At 35.6% G+C, this 20131-nt stretch overlaps 1 protein-coding gene and 1 long non-coding RNA gene across 4 annotated transcripts in view; both read left to right on the plus strand.

Annotated features, from left to right (window-relative positions):
* The first annotated feature begins 3186 nt into the window (after positions 1–3186).
* LOC148958957 (uncharacterized) lies at positions 3187–10824 on the plus strand. 3 transcript variants are annotated; one of them, XM_089111568.1, is made up of 2 exons: positions 3187–3559; positions 6508–10823. In XM_089111568.1, exon 2 carries the CDS (start codon positions 6545–6547, stop codon positions 7433–7435), a length of 891 nt encoding a protein of 296 aa, XP_088967694.1. In that variant the 5' UTR covers positions 3187–3559; positions 6508–6544; the 3' UTR covers positions 7436–10823. The 3 variants fall into 3 exon arrangements, with proteins under 3 accessions (XP_088967694.1, XP_088967696.1, XP_088967695.1); XM_089111570.1 differs by lacking the exon at positions 3187–3559 and adding an exon at positions 4187–4967 and having other exon boundaries at positions 6508–10824; XM_089111569.1 differs by lacking the exon at positions 3187–3559 and adding an exon at positions 4188–5006 and having other exon boundaries at positions 6508–10824.
* Positions 10825–11792: 968 nt separating this feature from the next.
* LOC148958958 (uncharacterized) overlaps positions 11793–20131 on the plus strand; it is a 38158-nt gene continuing 29819 nt past the window's right edge. The window contains exon 1 of the long non-coding RNA XR_016144323.1: positions 11793–11858. This is a non-coding gene — a long non-coding RNA (uncharacterized LOC148958958). The remainder of the gene's footprint in view (positions 11859–20131) is intronic.

Genomic DNA, 20131 nt, shown 5'->3' on the forward strand with positions numbered 1-20131 from the left:
CAGCGTTCTTCTGCGACAACGCGTTCTGTAAGAAATATAATTTGAAGTTAGTTTTACTTGACAATACAGATAGTATGCACATATTTTGTGTTAATCTATCTCCAGTAATAAAAAATCTTGGTTTACCAAACATTGAAAAAAACTTGCTATGAAACTCTAGCTTTCGAGTGAATTCTTTCTTTTCGTAGCTGAAGTTTGAATTATAGGTTTTCGTGATACTTTTGCATTGCTTTTTTCTACAGAATAAACATTCTTTTTAGGAAAACAAACTCAAGAGTAGTACCCAGCTTCTCATTTTTTGCTAATTTTAGTACTAAAGGTTCCTGACAGTTAACTTGATAGAATAAAAATAACAAATAAACTTGCAGAGAAAGAGAGCTCAACACAAGATAAACCAGAAAACCAGTCACAAGTTCTTTAAAACACGTGATCTGTCAGAATCAGGCACCTGATCGTCTAAAAGAATAATCTTCAAAAGAAATATTTCAGAGCAGTTTCTCAAGTCTAAGAGTGATCAATACTATGGTTTCCTAATTTTAGTTATCTTAGAGGCCAATTTCTTATATGGGTGTATTCATTTAATATTCTTTATAAATTGAACTTTAAATTGCACGAATCCTCGGTTTAGGAACAGTTGCTAGACGATCGGCGATAAAACTCCGAACTGTAACGTAGTACAACCGTGTTCTACATGGTTTATATACATCTTCAATTTGAATTAGGAGCTTAAAGCTCCAATGACTTGCAAAGTCATAGTATATTTTGTGTTGATGTCATAATCTCCCTTTGTACCCGAGAATGAAGAAATCGCTCTTTTAAGCTGTGACTACAAAAATTGAAACTTTTCCTGCCATATGTTTTTGAACACAGTATCGCAGAAGCAATAAATTTTACTTACCTCTGTTCATTTGCCAGAGCTTTGGTACTAACGTCTCTTGGTAACACAAACTCTGTTTGTTTAGTTCGGTTTTTGCAAGCCCTTACTCTTATAGAAAAAAACAATCTTGCTTTGACGCATGCATAATTACTGACTTTCTCAAAGTTTGTCGTCCTGCAAAAGAAACTAATATCAGTGGAGCAGGTGCTTAATACTAACATAAACTTAATTTTGGCACTTCACTGGTCAGTTGATGTGTTTTATTAATATTTGAAAACAAAACTACAGGATTCAAAAATACCGGTAGCATGGTGTCTTTTGTGTAACAAGCAAGCAAACTATCGTTTTTCTTCGTAAGGCCTGAAGGTATACTCCTAGGGAAAGGCTCGGTTTAATTACTTTCAAGTCTTATTGCTGGCTTTTAGCAGCTCTGCCCTTTTAGTTGTTTTAGCTTTCCTTGTTATGATTATTACCAGACAGAGGCATTATAAAACTTTGATTGTTCGACGTTATGAAAAGGAGCTGATGTATAAGCAGAAACCTGGTGGTTCTCAGGAAAGCAACAGAAGCAACAGCCCTAATGGGGTCATGTAAATCTAACACCGGCAAGGAGGAACTGAGATAACAGACCATTAAACTTGCAGTAAATCAAAACAGTTCTTTGTTCAAGTTTGTGGCATTCGTGCCCATACCAAAATGGTGTTTTGGCGATATCAAAATTCAAGCATTAATAAGTTAGATAATGCAGCCAGCGGGAAAGAGCGGGAAAGTGAAAACTAAGGCCCCGTTCACGTTGCTCCGGATTCAAATGAAAACGGATAAAAAAGTATCCGTTTGTGCCTTGCGTTCACACTGCTCCACCTTGAAAACGGAGACTTTTGAGAACGCACTTTGAAAACGGAGACTTTTGAAAACGGAGTCTTTTGAAAACGCAAAAACGCAGTGTGAACACCGAAAACGGATACTTTTGAAAACGCTAACAACAACAACAATACAGCAAGATGCTTAGACCGCGCCAATTTAAACAATTTTTCTTAACATGGCTGATTAACTCGAAGTTAGTACACTACTCGGAGGAATATAAGTGACAGTGAGTTGTCTAAAAAGTTCTTTCGCAGTCGCGAGTGCTATAGACCAGTTAGTGGCGTTTTCCTTTTTATCAAGAGCGGAGCAATGTGAACGCGTCTTCTTTTTTTTACCGTTATCAAATGTATCCAACAGGCAAAACGGATCGATATGAAAACGGATAAAAACGAATACGGAGCAATGTGAACATAGCCTAAGTCATAGAACACAGCAGTGGTAGAGATGGGAGAGAGCTGGAACATTGCTCTATAGTCACTTAGATCAAGGACTCCGACGAAGAGGGGGGGGGGAGCCATGAGCTTTTCAAAATCTTTTGTTAAAGGGCGTTAAATTTTCCCTTGCCCCCTCCCACTTCCCAACCCGTGTCGGAGCCCATGTAGTAAGTGACATTAGTAGAGATTAGGAAGACGTAATGGACGTTAATCAGAAAAGGATTTATTGGTAAACTCTTTACTTTGAATTGCAGCTCGCTTCGTAACAGGACGTAAGAACCCAGTATATGAGCCTTGTTCATAAAATTTTTCTGTAAGAACTGGGTTAGGGATTTATATGTCAAGTATCGGCGTAGGAGCAGAGAGCTGGGGGAGACTCTCTCCCCCCCCCCCCCCACTTTCCTGCCAAACTCGTTGCGTGCCCCTTTTAACAAATGAGCAGTGCTTCTCCCGTGTTTTAGTTTATTTGAAACCTGAAATTTGAAGTCAGTATGTAGTATTTGTACTTTTGTTAACATTAATCGAATGTTTCCTTCTAAAAGAAGGTTGATCTTTTTTAGTTTTAGCTTTTCATGCATTTTATTACGTTATTATTGCAATCGAATGCATCGAGGTCTGCACGCTCTTTAAAGAGGATAAACTTTCAGCAATACCAGGACTATATCGAAGAAACAGTCAGGACATGGTTGGTGAGTCCCCGAGAAACCATCGGATCAAAGGAAGCGTGCCCCGAGACACCAATGCGTAGTACGCCCCACTATGGATGTACTCCCACCGCACATAATAAGAAGAGTTGCAATTTCAATGACCAGGAGAAATAACGAGCAAAGACGACTTTGTAGAAATATTCAGCAAGCGACGAAATGGCTTCTTAAAAGAACCAATTTATTGTCAAGTCAAATCTAGGAGACTGATTGAATTAGATTGAATTAAAGATAAACAAAACAGCATATATGTCTTCCTACCACTGCTGATTGTTGTTGTGACGTCAACATTCTAACTAGGACTCAGGCTAGTGCAAGCCTCCCCGGAAAGTGCTTGTAGCGCAGTCGTGGTTATCAAGGTTTCCTCGCGACTTTCATTAACAGCAAGGATTTCCGAATCAAAACGAAGGCTGTGTGTTGTTTGTAAACGTTGTTTATAAACATAATTGTACGCTTTCAGCTGCTAAAACTCTCAGTTGCGGGAGAATGTCTCGTCATGTTTTACGTCTCGAACAAATTTGATGCTTGTTGACAGAAAGATGAAAAAGGCGATCCACCAGCTGTCTTGTCTGGGAAATTCTGTTTAGTCTGTGACAACATCTAGCTTTTGGAACACAAAACATTGCTGCATAGGTCAAAACAAGTCGAAGGAACTCAAATGAGAAAAATTTTGAACACAGGTGAGTGCGATGACTAATGTTCTGTCATTTGTTTCTGTTTAGAAGTAACCTGTTATAGCTCTTCAGTGCACAAGGAAACGAAGTTCTCTGAGTCGACAAACTATTCTAGGCTAATTGAATTGCTTTTAAGTAAAATTTTTCACCCTTGGTTATTACTGCAACCTGAGGCATTGGTGGCCTCTTTGCCGAAAAACAGAATTGGGGGATGAAATCTTGTTTTGTAGCTGAAACTCTAAAAACATGTTGCTTTTGAGCGACTCTCGGTCTCTCTCTTTCCCTTTACACTGTTTCCTTTTTATAAGAACAAATTTATAAGAGCACGAGCCTTGAAATTGGTCAATAGTTAAGAACAAATTAAGAACAAGCTATGGCTGAGATGCTGTAAAATGACAATTTTAAACAACGTTTTATCTAAAAAATGAGGATTTTTAGTCATATGTGAGTGCTTTCTCGGTGAAACTTGTCGGCAAAAGAAGCTTGTCTCACTCACTTTGTCTGCAAGGCCTGAAAACCTCCATAGAGCAAAATGCTACCAATCGCGCTGCTTACACCCTATTAATTTAAGAACAAGTTTAGAACAATCCAGTCTCAGCTTTTCAAAAAAATTAAGAACGGTAAGCCTATACGTAAATTTACCGGTGCTTATAAAACAGAGAGTGTATTTTAAAAAAGGTATCCTGCTTGAGAACGATCGTGAATTTCCAGTAGCAAAAATCAAATTTTTCAGAATGTTTTATGCAAAAGCAGGGGCTAATTTTTTGAGGTAAAAGTAGCTTTCCCTCAATAACACAAAATTTTTTATTTATTGATGTTTTATTTATTCAATTTTAAATCTCCACCCCCCTCCCCTCCCCCCGGAATTTTGAGGTATTTGTTGGCTAAAAGTCTGGTACAACACAACAACTTGTGCATTGTCACAACCTCTGAATTTGTGAATTGTCAGCATCAATTTGAACAGTTTCGCTCTTCATTCAAAATTGGATGCGATGGTTGCCAGTAGAGACAAAATTCTTGATTCAATCCACAATTTTGTCACTCAGCAGAGTTTTTTGCATACAGACACGAACGCTCGATTTTTTTCATCGTCTTGAACGAACCTTAATCATACAGTGAGCATTATTTAATGTTTCACCGGACATAAATCTTAAATCCCTCGATCTGCATTTCAAAGCAATATTTGTTTTATAAGGGCTAAGCTAATTGACGAGTACAACATTGAGAGTAAATACTCCCAAAAGACTACTCAACGGCCTAGGATTTGCACAACTTCATTAAGATCTGCATCCCTGGATGATGAACGCCTAAAACGTTTCCAATGATCTTGGCAGCTTCAGCAAGATTTCTTTGGGCCCCTTCGGCATAGAAGCAGTTGGTGTTTAGTTTTCCGAAAACTGCATGTTTGATAACAGTAAGCAAAGCTTTTGAAATCATCGGATAATATCAAACTGTAAGTCTTCACTTTTATTTTAGAATCCAAACCAGAACGGAAAAAGCACAGTCAGGCAGACCATTATTTTATATTAGCCATAGGTAGAGAGAACACCTATAAAGCCCTTTTTCCTACAGGAAAACAAGCTCACGACAAGCTATGCCGCAAATGCTCAATTTTATCAATTAACCGTTTATTCTCAAAGCCCAGCGCCTTTGTCTAAGATAATAAGGTTTAGCGTTCAGTGCACTTTTTAAAGTAATGCAAATAATATGCATATGTAAATAAATATGTAAGTAATATAAACAATATGTGAACTGTTTAGGTGACGTACCATTTTTGAAATCTCTTATTATCATTGTGCCTGTGTTAACTGTACGAATAGTGGTAACAAAAGTAGCAAACCAAAGTTTGTTTTCCAAAGAGAAACAACGGTTGCTGGATCTCGTAACAGATGAAATATGCTGTAAGCAAACGCAGTGCTACAAGAAAGAAGCGAGCAATTCTGTGAGTGGAGCAAACTGCCATATCGGCCCTGATAGCCCCCTTTAATTCATCAAAATTATCACCAGAGGTCTTTCCAAGTCCCAAAGTATCAACGTCCAAAAGTAAAGCAAGATGAACAACAGTTACTCTCTACCACATACTCTTCTCTTTATCCTTTTTTCGGAAATAAACCATCCTGAACAATATGCCATCATTGGAAACGGCAGCAATTTGCACCCTTCACTCCGGGTGCAAATCATTATGAGTTAAACCTCCCCCCCCCCCTTGGTGATGTGGGTACAGGGCCCGCACCACTGATCCTAAATAGGTGGGGGCAGCAATGTAAAGAAAGTTTCCTCTTACTCCATCTACCCCCAGTTGTGGCAAACATTTTGCTGAAGCTGTTTTAATTGTGTACCTTGGTTTGATGTATTTGTTGTAATATAACAAAGGTTAATCTTAATAAATAATTCCAGCTGTAGAATACAAGGTCGTAGCAACGATACCCCCGGACCTGTCCCCCCCCCCCCCCCTCAATGGTGCAGGCCCGGGGGTATCGTTGCTACGTCCTTGTATAGTGTACACTAATTTTTTTATAAGAAACAAAGGTCGATGACGAGTACTCCAGTTTCTTAATGTTCTGGAAATTTCAATACTCATTGTTTCTTAAGAGTTTCTTAATTATGATGTCATTATAATTATGAAGTTATGAAATGTTCGTGACCTTTTATATTCGCTTCAGTTCTGATGCTGTATTTAGATGTAAGAAGTATATTTTTATCCCCTGTGTCTTGGTCTATCCCTAGTTCTAGGCCAACAGGGCAATCATGTTCTTGGATCTTAAGAAATTTCGTTGTTCTCAGTTTTATCACGATTTAATAGTATTTTAATTTTTTTGCTTCAAGTACTGAAGTTTCTTAATTTTTTTCTGACTGTCCAGTACTCGTTTCTTATAGCCAGTTTCTTTAAAAAAATGAGTGTAGCTGCACAAAATGATAAACTAGTATCTTCACGTCTTCGTTTATCATTCTAGGTTTCTGAAGTAATAAAGAAAGAAGCGCTTCAAGACGATGTCAGCTATTCACAAGCTCTCTATTGACACTGCAGCACTTTTCGTTTCAAGAAGCACAAACTCTTCTCCTTCTGAAAGGGAAAAACATGACGTCAAACGCAGTCGTTCGCATGGTTCTTCGCCCTTACCCAAACGCATGCAAATGCAAATCGTGAAGGCCTTGACAAGAGAAAACAGTCTTTACGAAAATGGTCATCTTAAACAGGCATCACAAAGCCCTATATTTTCTAGATCGTCCCATCAGGAAAGTGATTCCAGGTCAGGCGACGACACCGAGCGTCCTTCGCAAAACAAGGGACAAAAAGACCGAAAAGTTTCTAAGAATGAAAAAGATTATCAATATGATTCGGACAGTAAGCCTCGTAAAAAGAATTCACTCGTGAAGAATTTCCTTGTGAGCAGGCTTCGATCAGGCTCATGGCACGCATCGTCTGATTCTGAGGTATCCAAAGGTAGTAAGGGTGTAAGACGAATCAGCGAAGATACGCTGAGCTCAAGAGAACGAGGCAACGAAAGTGTTGATGGAGCCATGAAAAGAAACAAAAATAACAATCTGAATGAGCTTATACAACACGTACTTGAAACCCACTTGCACAACGAAGTTTACGATTGTAGCATGGCGTCTGATAAATGTAAATTGGTGAGCGAGGTTTTAGAACAAACAGTCAAACGTAGACTCAACGTTGGTAGCAAAAATTTTAAGATTAGTGCTTTAGTATTTTTAGGGGAAGTGAAAGATGACGGTATCAAAATGGCGACTCAGTGCGCTTGGGAGCCGAACCAGGACCATTTTGCCATGGCAACCTTTGAGTCAGATCATTTATTTGCGTCAGCCATGGTTTTTGCCGTCGAGTTTGAAGACGGATACGACCTAGAAAATATCAGTTAGTATTGCCCTAGTCTCTGCCTATTGGTGTAGCGACAGGAACATTCTTTGAGCATACATTGCAGTAAAATATTTCTAAAAAGCCTCCCTTCAAACATGGAAAATTTGTTTACTGAAATAAAGGAAACATTCATCCGATATATTTCGGCAAAAATGCTTCCTGATCACCGCGAGCTTATAAGTATGCCACAAATAATGTCCTCAATTCTTCAAATCAAAAGCGAGGCAAACCTGAACGACTTACAGCTTCGTCAGATAACCGTGTACCTCACTGTCTGTTAGATACCCAACTTTTTTTCAGGCGCTGGTCCATCAAAACCTATAATATTTATTCATCTTAAAACTTTTTTAACATTTTTCTTTTTCTTGCCCTTAGGTTCTCAATCGAACTTAATTTCCGTTGCTTTTCTGTTTCCCTTGATTTGATCTCACACTTGTTTGACCCTAGGCAAAATTTTCATATCACAATCACAATCAAAGCTATAATTTCTCTTAAGTTTATGCCAGAGCCAGGCAACCCTTTTTACTTGGGGGCCAAATTTACGACGATTAGTACCCAGGAAGAGTGGGTCGGACCAGGATGGGCTAAGAAATTTTGAAAGCAGGTTTCAGTGTTACCACCTTCAAAACTGCAAACCTCATCTTCCTGGTTTAGATGTTTGCTTCCAGTCTCCTGTTTTATATGAATAGAACACAAATTTCCCCTTATGTACTGTGATTTCAAACTGTCCTGTCCTGGACGATTTTCGTGACCATACCACATTTAATAAGAAATCTTCCTGGGTAATGGAAACTGGTCAGGTTTTTTTATTCTAAGCTCACTACAGCTCGATTGGTCGATTTTTTCAACCTTCATGGTGCATATTATAGTGAGTTTTTATAAATAGAATTTTACAGCTAAGATGTAATTTTTCTATCCAAATCTATGTAATTTTAGTTGCAAGGTTACATGACGTATCTCGTAGAAGAAAGTTATCTTCTGGTAGACTTCTGGTAGAGTATCTTCTGGAATTTTTTCTAGATGAATCTGTTGCTCAGTACAAATTAGGCTTTTTATTTCAATTTTCTCCTTTTTTCACTTGTCAAGTTTTTCTGCTCTTGTTTTCTCTGAGCAAGACTTTCTCTGTTCATCAACTGCCTCCCCTTCTTTCTATAGCCTTTGTTTGAAGCGACATAACGAACCTGGTGGCCACCTGAAAAAAAGAGATGTTTAGTGCAGGGCTGGGGAAACGTGGCAACGAAAGTATTTTGGAAGCAGGCACCGCTCAGCCATTGGGCTAGCAGGGGCTATAGCTCCCCCCCCCCACTTTTTGGCAATAATAGGCTATAAATTTTTTGGATAGTTTACCCTAACGCATCTTTGCATAGTTTACTCCTATGTAGTAGCAGCTCTTCTTGACTGGGAACCTTTTTTTCATTTTCTAGGTGTTTTATCTTGTTTAATGATATGATGTATTTTCTAGCTTGGTTAGCTTGGTATTTTGTTACTCTTAAGCTAATTTTATCTATTTTTATAGTTATCGGTAACTTCTCTGAACCAGACTGTTTATAAAAATTGAGTAGAAATGAAAAAGTATTTTCTAAAAGGGGCGTTCTCCGGCGTTCTGGAGGACGTGGCCTCAAAAAATTTTAGTCACACCATTTTCAGTCCCTCCACTTTTAGACTGGTGCGCGGTCCCTGTTTGGAAGGGGTTAGTCAAGGCCACCACCATGGTCGGCAACAAGAAAGATTTTAGCAATATGGTGTTCTAGGGATGGCTAGAAACTAGATCTTAAGCAGATCTTGACCGAAGAAAATTCTGAAGTAATGTTTTCAAGCTTTCTTTCATCGCTGGATCCATAGTTTTATCCAGCCAATTATCAAATTGTACATTAAATTGGGAAGAAAAGCAATAGATAAGATGGAGAAAAGCAATAGATAAGACACAGTTTAGTAATAAAACATAACAACTACATCAACTAAAATAGAAGATTAAGCAATGTGGTCATGTTGGTGGGTATCGCTTTGTAAATTCTGATTGTGAAAATTTTCGAGAATAAATGCTTCTAATAAAAACGACTCTAGAATTTTCAAACTGGAATGGTCGAAATGATTGAAAATAATATTTATCATTGCGTCTTTAATTTTAAAGTAGATTGCTCGATAGTATTTTTTTAACGAGGCAGGATAATATGCTTTGTCTTGACATAAATCCCCCTTAAAAATGAAATATTGTCTTACAGTTTGATAACAAACATTTCCTCTCTTTCCTGGCAAGACAGAATCATCGATAAGATAAGACTTTAAAACATTCTTGACGATTCCTTCAATTAACATATTTGCCGACTCTTTGTTTCTCGTAATCGCAAAAAATTATTGTCCTTGAGGCTTTCTCACAACAGCTGATATTTTCTCTTTCTGTGACGTTTTGAAAGTTTGTCCGTTAACAAAAAATCCTTGTCAGCCAGGTTTAGGCCATAGAACAAACAAAACTCCGTCATTTGGTTTTGGCACCAAGTTATTCTGGATAAGGTTTCTCCCTTTTATATCTAAGGAAAGTACACATTCTAAATATCGTACAGAGGTTTATAGTTGAGGTCACTTTTTGGAAGGCTGTTATTCGTACAGTGCAAGGTGTAACGGACTTCTTGGATAATGATTCGGTTTCTTTGATAAAATTCACATTTCAAATGGTAAAGACATAGCAACGAATCTTAAGCTAAGGGTATATTTAAGGAAATATCAAGCAAAATAACTAACAGAAAGTTAGACGTTACTTCTTTCACCTTTGTCTAGAAATATTCATTTTGTTCTGCAGAAACATTGGGGGGGGGGTATAGCCCCCTGGCCTTCCCCGGTTTTGCCTGCCCTATAGGAGAAGGCACAAGTAATTCTTATAAAGTTTGTACTATGTTCAAACTCTAACGTCGTTACCAATGAGATTTACCCATAGTTATCAAAGTAGCTCGTTGAAGTCTCATAATGGGAGGAGGATTGACTAGGTCAATGTTGTACCGGGAAGGAGAAACCAGAATTCTAATAAATTCTAACACAGCCATATATTCCTTTGTTGCTTTTATCATTCTTTTTTATTATACGAAAAAATATGAAAACCACAATGTGAAACTTAACTAACTTAACCTTTTTAATAGAATATCATTCGAAATGTTAGATTGGATGAATCGAAGGCTCATAAGTATCAAAAGAATGAGGCTGAATCTTTTAGACTAGTATGCTGTAAATAATCTTGGGGATTTTATCATTTTGGATTGTATGCTTGAATTACTGAAACTCAACGGATTTATCTTATATCAAATGATATCAGCCCTTTGCAGAGTCCAGAAAAGTTGTCAACTTCCTTCGGCCAAGAAAATCCTACTATAAAATCTTTCTTATTCTTAACGGGCCAAAATAGGCGTGGTTAGGAAAATTGAGTACCTATCTAGTCTTGATTCCCTCTTCTTGCAACTCTGTTTTTCCAAATCTTTATTAAAATGTTTAGTTTGTTTTCAATTATAGACAGTTCTGAGACAGATGTAAAGCTACATGCTTGTGTCAAAAAAAAGTGTGTCATAATTTAAATATATGAATTATAAACAGTTAATGCCTAAATTTACGGCGAAAGAAGTTCTACACATTCATTTTGAAAAAACAAGGGGTTAATAAATTCATTTTGATCTTTTCATAATTTTTGTATTTTGAAAACCAAAAGGCAACAAGTTTTCTTAAACCCCCTCGATATTTCCACATTTTTGGTAACCTTCCTCAATTTCTTTTTGTTTCTACAACTATTTTCCTCCGGCCAGTGGCCGTGGAGTCATGATTTTTTCCGGACTCTTCCCGTTTGATGTATAGAAACTCGGATTAGCAACTTAGAACCGTCCTGTTCTATACATCATAAGCGTGTACAGATCTGCCACAAACTTATAAGTGGAGCGACGACCAGGGTCTGCCATTTCTCTAAAACATATTGCCCTGGCTTTTTTCACAATCTGGACTTTCTAGAATGTTGCCCGATGGCAGAATCGCATATTTAACGTTCCATTAGATCTGCAAGACCAAGGAGGCTAAGTCTAGGTCTGGGCCTCAAAAAGAAGATTTCCTGGGTTGAATGGAACATGCTGTTGCATAACATCCCCAAATCTGTGCGTCCTGAACTCTTTTGGCTGGCTGGAACACAATCCTCAAGAAAGAAAGAGTGCTTTTATAATAAAAACTAAAAAGCAAACATTTTAAATTTTTTGTTAAAGACGAGGTTGGTTTCAGTAATAAGGGGTGGGGGTAAGAGTATTTCAACAAAACATGAAAATTTCCACAACCATATATTCTGTGATTGAATGATGTTTCCAAGAACGACCTCGTTTCCGAGAATGTATAACTTAGAAATAGAAAATGGCTGCCGTATCACATGGTGTACCGACGATGTCATGTTTACAAAGTTCAAAGGTATTTAAACTAATATTGCTGATTTCAAAAGTTAATTTCCTATCAAGTAAATAATTATAGTAAAAATTTATCTGATCGTGTTTTGATTGATATTTGTGATGGGTAGATATATAGCCAAAGGAAATTCAAGTTCCCATTCACACATTAGGAGGGTTTTGGTTTGGCTTTGCAAAAGCAAATTTATTATAGAATAACAGTTAGAAAACATAAAGCAACACTATTGAGCCCTGTTTCAGTTGCTAAAGAATCTGTGGAAAGTCGCTCCATTTTCAAAAATATCTTGGATGTGACAGTGATGACAGTTTGATGTGGCAGTTTGAAATCACTTAGGTCCAAAAGTAGATATTCGCAAAACTTGACATACATTCAAAGAAAAACCACTTTTTCCAGAGAATAAACTCAGTATAAGAAGGAATTCAAACAGATCAAAATCGACACAGTTCCCCTAGTACACAATCAAATAGAAAAACTACCCAAAACTTGCATATTTGTACTCAAATAACTCTTGCGAACAATAGCGACCCCAGCCACTGCGCTCTGGGTGGGGGGGGGGGGGGGGACAAAACAATATATTTTAGACAACGCTTCTTTAGCACCAGAAAACGCCCTTTTACTAACAAAGAACGCAATTTTTACCTCAAGGGAACGCCCAAGACTCACTTTTGGCTATGTAAAGGCAGTTTGAAAATCATAGGATTACATCACAAAAAGTATGTTGCCCAAATATTACCCCTCCCCCAACATTTTCTCAAAGGATTTAGACGAAATGGAAAACTGATCCTGCCAAGAGCTGGGGGACGTTTCCCCCCCCCCCCAGTCCCCCCTGTGGCACCGCTACTGCTTGCAAATGTGAACAGAATTCAATGAAACTTGACAAAACATCATGAAATAAGATATTATCACAGATTTTTCTTGGAGTTTTTTAAAGTTGTAGCATTCTAGGGGTAAAGTTCTTGAATTGACTCCCGTACCAAAAAGATTGAACATTTCAGCATTCTTATCCCTTGCATCAGATCACTAATTTTTTTCTAATCCTTCAAAATTTTAATTCTTTCTTACCTGCTAAGAGGTTCTTCTTTCCTTTTTCTTGTTTTGTCCATTTTCTTGATCTTCATCGTAAAAGCCTTTAATGTTTAGAAGGTTAAACGATACTCTTTTAGCCCTCATTGCTTGTTTATTTTTTTCTTTAGCTGTGCCCTGTCGTTTCTAACATTTTTCTCCCTTACATTTATTTTTCTTATCATTCATGTTCTTCTTATTATTTATTCTTACCTGCTAAGTGTTTCTCCTTTCCCTTCTCTTTTTCATTTATATTCTTAATCTTTATCATAATATCCTTCTATCTTTGGAAGGTTAAACGAATCCCTTTTAGCCCTCATTGCTCGTTTATTTTTTCCCTCAAGTATGCCCTGTCGTTTCTAATATTATTCTCCCTTACATCAGATCTCTATTTATTTTTCTTATCTTTGAAATTTTTTATTCTTTCTTACGTGCTCAATGGTTTTTCTCTCTTCTCTCGTTTTCTTTATTTTCTTGATCTTCCTCTTAATATCCTTTTATCTTTGGGAGGTTAAACGAATCTCTTTTAGCTCTCATTTCTCAATTATTTTCTTTTTAACTATGCCCTGCTGTTTCTAAAATTAGTGTCCCTTAAATCAGATCTCTATTTATTTTTCTTATCCTTTAAGTTTTTAATTCTTTCTTACATGTTAAGAGGTTCTTCTTTCTTTCTTTTTCTTTTGTTTGTTTTCATGATCTTCAATGTAAAAGCCTTTAATGTTTGGGAGGTTAAACGATACTCTTTCAGCCCTCATTGCTTGTTTATTTTTTTCTTTAACTGTGCCTTGTCGTGTCTAACATTTTTTTACCTAACATCAGACCTCTATTTTTTTTATCATTCATGTTCTATTTATTATTCTTTCTTGCCTGCTAAGAGGTTCTCCTTTCCCTTCCCTTTTTTATTTATATTCTTAATCTTTATTGTAATAGCCTTTTATTTTTAGGAGGTTAAACGAATCTCTGTTAGCCCTTATTGCTTGTTTATTTTTTCCTTTAAGTGTACCCTATCGTTTCTAACATTATGGTCCCTTATATCACATCTCTATTTATTTTTCTAATCCTTCAAGTTTTTTATTTTCTCTTACATGCTAAGAGGTTCTTCTTTCTTCTTCCTTGTTTTTTGTTTGTTTTCCTGATCTTCATCATAAAAGCCTTTAATGTTTGGGAGGTTAAACGAATCTCTTTTAGCCTTCATTGCTCGATTATTTTCTTTTTTAACTATGCCTTGCCATTTCTAACATTATCGCTCCTTACATCAGATCTCTATTTATTTTTCTAATCCTTCAAGTTTTTAATTCTTTCTTACATGCTAAGAGGTTCTTCTTTCTTTCTTCTTGTTTTGTCCATTTTCTTGATCTTCATCGTAAAAGCCTTTAATGTTTTGGAGAATAAACGAATCTCTTTTAGCCTTCATTGCTCGATTATTTTCTTTTTTAACTATGCCCTGCCGTTTCTAACATTATCGCTCCTTACATCAGATCTCTATTTATTTTTCTAATCCTTCAAGTTTTTTATTAGTCTTACCTGCTAAGAGGTTCTTCTTTCTTCCTCCTTGTTTTTTGTTTGTTTTCTTGATCTTAATCGTAAAAGCCTTTAATGTTTGGGAGGTTAAACGAATCTCTTTTAGCCTTCATTGCTCGATTATTTTCTTTTTTAACTATGCCCTGCCGTTTCTACTATTATTGCCCCTTACATCAGATCTCTATTTATTTTTTTAATCCTTCAAGTTTTTATTTTCTCTTACATGATAAGAGGTTCTTCTTTCTTATTCCTTGTTTTTTGTTTGTTTTCTTGATCTTCAACATAAAAGCCTTTAATGTTTGGGAGGTTAAACGAATCTCTTTTAGCCTTCATTGCTCGATTATTTTCTTTTAAACTATGCCCTGCCGTTTCTACTATTATTGCCCCTTACATCAGATCTCTATTTATTTTTCTAATCCTTCAAGTTTTTATTTTCTCTTACATGCTAAGAGGTTCTTCTTTCTTATTCCTTGTTTTTTGTTTGTTTTCTTGATCTTCAACATAAAAGCCTTTAATGTTTGGGAGGTTAAACGAATCTCTTTTAGCCTTCATTGCTCGATTATTTTCTTTGTTAACTATGCCCTGCCGTTTCTAACATTATTGCCCCTTACATCAGATTTCTATTTATTTTTCTAATCCTTCAAGTTTTTAATTCTTTCTTACATGCTAAGAGGTTCTTCTTTCTTCCGCCTTGGTTTTTGTTTGTTTTCTTGATCTTCATCATAAAAGCCTTTAATGTTTGGGAGGTTAAACGAATCTCTTTTAGCCTTCATTGCTCGATTATTTTCTTTTTTAACTATGCCTTGCCATTTCTAACATTATTGCTCCTTACATCAGATCTCTATTTGTTTTTCTTATCCTTCAAGTTTTTTATTTTTTCTTACCTGCTAAGAGGTTCTTCTTTCTTCCGCCTTGGTTTTTGTTTGTTTTCTTGATCTTCATCATAACAGCCTTTAATGTTTGGGAGGTTAAACGAATCTCTTTTAGCCTTCATTGCTCGATTATTTTCTTTTTTAACTATGCCCTGCCGTTTCTAACATTTTTGCCCCTTACATCAGATTTCTATTTATTTTTCTAATCCTTCAAGTTTTTAATTCTTTCTTACATGCTAAGAGGTTCTTCTTTCTTTCTTCTTGTTTTGTCCATTTTCTTGATCTTCATCGTAAAAGCCTTTAATGTTTTGGAGAATAAACGAATCTCTTTTAGCCTTCATTGCTCGATTATTTTCTTTTTTAACTATCCCCTGCCGTTTCTAACATTATTGCCCCTTACATCAGATCCCTATTTATTTTTCTAATCCTTCAAGTTTTTTATTTTCTCTTACATGCTAAGAGGTTCTTCTTTCTTCCGCCTTGGTTTTTGTTTGTTTTCTTGATCTTCATCGTAAAAGCCTTTAATGTTTTGGAGAATAAACGAATCTCTTTTAGCCTTCATTGCTCGATTATTTTCTTTTTTAACTATGCCCTGCCGTTTCTACTATTATTGCCCCTTACATCAGATCTCTATTTGTTTTTTTAATCCTTCAAGTTTTTATTTTCTCTTACATGCTAAGAGGTTCTTCTTTCTTATTCCTTGTTTTTTGTTTGTTTTCTTGATCTTCAACATAAAAGCCTTTAATGTTTGGGAGGTTAAACGAATCTCTTTTAGCCTTCATTGCTCGATTATTTTCTTTTTTAACTATGCCCTGCCGTTTCTACTATTATTGCCCCTTACATCAGATCTCTATTTATTTTTCTAATCCTTCAAGTTTTTATTTTCTCTTACATGCTAAGAGGTTCTTCTTTCTTATTCCTTGTTTTTTGTTTGTTTTCTTGATCTTCAACATAAAAGCCTTTAATGTTTGGGAGGTTAAACGAATCTCTTTTAGCCTTCATTGCTCGATTATTTTGTTTTTTAACTATGCCCTGCCCTTTCTACTATTATTGCCCCTTACATCAGATCTCTATTTATTTTTCTAATCCTTCAAGTTTTTATTTTCTCTTACATGCTAAGAGGTTCTTTTTTCTTATTCCTTGTTTTTTGTTTGTTTTCTTGATCTTCAACATAAAAGCCTTTAATGTTTGGGAGGTTAAACGAATCTCTTTTAGCCTTCATTGCTCGATTATTTTGTTTTTTAACTATGCCCTGCCCTTTCTACTATTATTGCCCCTTACATCAGATCTCTATTTATTTTTCTAATCCTTCAAGTTTTTAATTCTTTCTTACATGCTAAGAGGTTCTTCTTTCTTCCGCCTTGGTTTTTGTTTGTTTTCTTGATCTTCATCATAAAAGCCTTTAATGTTTGGGAGGTTAAACGAATCTCTTTTAGCCTTCATTGCTCGATTATTTTCTTTTTTAACTATGCCTTGCCATTTCTAACATTATTGCTCCTTACATCAGATCTCTATTTGTTTTTCTTATCCTTCAAGTTTTTTATTTTTTCTTACCTGCTAAGAGGTTCTTCTTTCTTCCGCCTTGGTTTTTGTTTGTTTTCTTGATCTTCATCATAAAAGCCTTTAATGTTTGGGAGGTTAAACGAATCTCTTTTAGCCTTCATCGCTCGTTTATTTTCTTTTTTAACTATGCCCTGCCGTTTCTAACATTATCGCTCCTTACATCATATCTCTATTTATTTTTATTATCCTTCAAGTTTTTTATTTTTTCTTACCTGCTAAGAGGTTCTTCTTTCTTCCGCCTTGGTTTTTGTTTGTTTTCTTGATCTTCATCATAACAGCCTTTAATGTTTGGGAGGTTAAACGAATCTCTTTTAGCCTTCATTGCTCGATTATTTTCTTTTTTAACTATGCCCTGCCGTTTCTAACATTATCGCTCCTTACATCAGATCTCTATTTATTTTTCTAATCCTTCAAGTTTTTAATTCTTTCTTACATGCTAAGAGGTTCTTCTTTCTTTCTTCTTGTTTTGTCCATTTTCTTGATCTTCATCGTAAAAGCCTTTAATGTTTTGGAGAATAAACGAATCTCTTTTAGCCTTCATTGCTCGATTATTTTCTTTTTTAACTATCCCCTGCCGTTTCTAACATTATTGCCCCTTACATCAGATCCCTATTTATTTTTCTAATCCTTCAAGTTTTTTATTTTCTCTTACATGCTAAGAGGTTCTTCTTTCTTCCGCCTTGGTTTTTGTTTGTTTTCTTGATCTTCATCATAAAAGCCTTTAATGTTTTTGAGGTTAAACGAATCTCTTTTAGCCTTCATTGCTCGATTATTTTCTTTTTTAACTATGCCTTGCCATTTCTAACATTATTGCTCCTTACATCAGATCTCTATTTGTTTTTCTTATCCTTCAAGTTTTTTATTTTTTCTTACCTGCTAAGAGGTTCTTCTTTCTTCCGCCTTGGTTTTTGTTTGTTTTCTTGATCTTCATCATAACAGCCTTTAATGTTTGGGAGGTTAAACGAATCTCTTTTAGCCTTCATTGCTCGATTATTTTCTTTTTTAACTATGCCCTGCCGTTTCTAACATTATCGATCCTTACATCAGATCTCTATTTATTTTTCTAATCCTTCAAGTTTTTTATTTTTTCTTACCTGCTAAGAGGTTCTTCTTTCTTCCTCCTTGTTTTTTGTTTGTTTTCTTGATCTTCATCGTAAAAGCCTTTAATGTTTGGGAGGTTAAACGAATCTCTTTTAGCCTTCATTGCTCGATTATTTTCTTTTTTAACTATGCCCTGCCGTTTCTACTGTTATTGCCCCTTACATCAGATCTCTATTTATTTTTCTAATCCTTCAAGTTTTTATTTTCTCTTACATGCTAAGAGGTTCTTCTTTCTTATTCCTTGTTTTTTGTTTGTTTTCTTGATCTTCAACATAAAAGCCTTTAATGTTTGGGAGGTTAAACGAATCTCTTTTAGCCTTCATTGCTCGATTATTTTCTTTTTAACTATGCCCTGCCGTTTCTAACATTATTGCCCCTTACATCAGATTTCTATTTATTTTTCTAATCCTTCAAGTTTTTTATTTTTTCTTGTCTGCTAAAAGGTTCTTCTTTCTTCCGCCTTGGTTTTTGTTTGTTTTCTTGATCTTCATCATAAAAGCCTTTAATGTTTGGCAGGTTAAACGAATCTCTTTTAGCCTTCATTGCTCGATTATTTTCTTTTTTAACTATGCCCTGCCGTTTCTAACATTATTGCCCCTTACATCAGATCTCTATTTGTTTTTCTTATCCTTCAAGTTTTTTTTTTCTTACCTGCTAAGAGGTTCTTCTTTCTTCTTCCTTGTTTTTTGTTTGTTTTCTTGATCTTCAACATAAAAGCCTTTAATGTTTGGGAGGTCAAACAAATCTCTTGTAGCCTTCATTGCTCGATTATTTTCTTTTTTAACTATGCCCTGCCGTTTCTACTATTATTGCCCCTCACATCAGATTTCTATTTATTTTTCTAATCCTTCACGTTTTTTATTTTTTCTTACATCGTAAAGGGTTCTTCTTTCTTCCGCCTTGTTTTTTGTTTGTTTTCTTGATCTTCAACATAAAAGCCTTTAATGTTTGCGAGGTCAAACAAATCTCTTTTAGCCTTCATTGCTCGATTATTTTCTTTTTTAATTATGCCCTGCCGTTTCTACTATTATTGCCCCTTACATCAGATCTCTATTTGTTTTTCTTATCCTTCAAGTTTTTTATTTTTTCTTACCTGCTAAGAGGTTCTTCTTTCTTCCTCCTTGTTTTTTGTTTGTTTTCTTGATCTTCATCGTAAAGCCTTTAATGTTTGGGAGGTTAAACAAATCTCTTTTAGCCTTCATTGCTCGATTATTTTCTTTTTTAACTATGCCCTGCCGTTTCTACTATTATTGCCCCTTACATCAGATCTCTATTTATTTTTCTTATCCTTCAAGTTTTTTATTTTTTCTTACCTGCTAAGAGGCTCTTCTTTCTTCCTCCTTGTTTTTTGTTTGTTTTCTTGATCTTCATCGTAAAGCCTTTAATGTTTGGGAGGTTAAACAAATCTCTTTTAGCCTTCATTGCTCGATTATTTTCTTTTTTAATTATGCCCTGCCGTTTCTACTATTATTGCCCCTTACATCAGATCTCTATTTGTTTTTCTTATCCTTCAAGTTTTTTATTTTTTCTTACCTGCTAAGAGGTTCTTCTTTCTTCCTCCTTGTTTTTTGTTTGTTTTCTTGATCTTCATCGTAAAGCCTTTAATGTTTGGGAGGTTAAACAAATCTCTTTTAGCCTTCATTGCTCGATTATTTTCTTTTTTAACTATGCCCTGCCGTTTCTACTATTATTGCCCCTTACATCAGATCTCTATTTATTTTTCTAATCCTTCAAGTTTTTTATTTTTTCTTACCTGCTAAGAGGTTCTTCTTTCTTCCGCCTTGTTTTTTGTTTGTTTTCTTGATCTTCAACATAAAAGCCTTTAATGTTTGGGAGGTCAAACAAATCTCTTTTAGCCTTCATTGCTCGATTATATTCTTTTTTAACTATGCCTTGCCATTTCTAACATTATCGCTCCTTACATCAGATCTCTATTTATTTTTCTTATCCTTCAAGTTTTTATTTTTTCTTACCTGCTAAGAGGTTCTTCGTTCTTCCGTCTTGGTTTTTGTTTGTTTTCTTGATCTTCATCATAAAAGCCTTTAATGTTTGGGAGGTTAAACGAATCCCTTTTAGCCTTCATTGCTCGATTATTTTCTTTTTTAACTATGCCCTGCCGTTTCTAACATTATTGCCCCTTACATCAGATTTCTATTT

Source organism: Rhopilema esculentum, chromosome 11 (assembly GCF_057945365.1).
Source record: "Rhopilema esculentum isolate cy_ngs chromosome 11, ASM5794536v1, whole genome shotgun sequence".
Taxonomy (NCBI): domain Eukaryota; kingdom Metazoa; phylum Cnidaria; class Scyphozoa; order Rhizostomeae; family Rhizostomatidae; genus Rhopilema; species Rhopilema esculentum.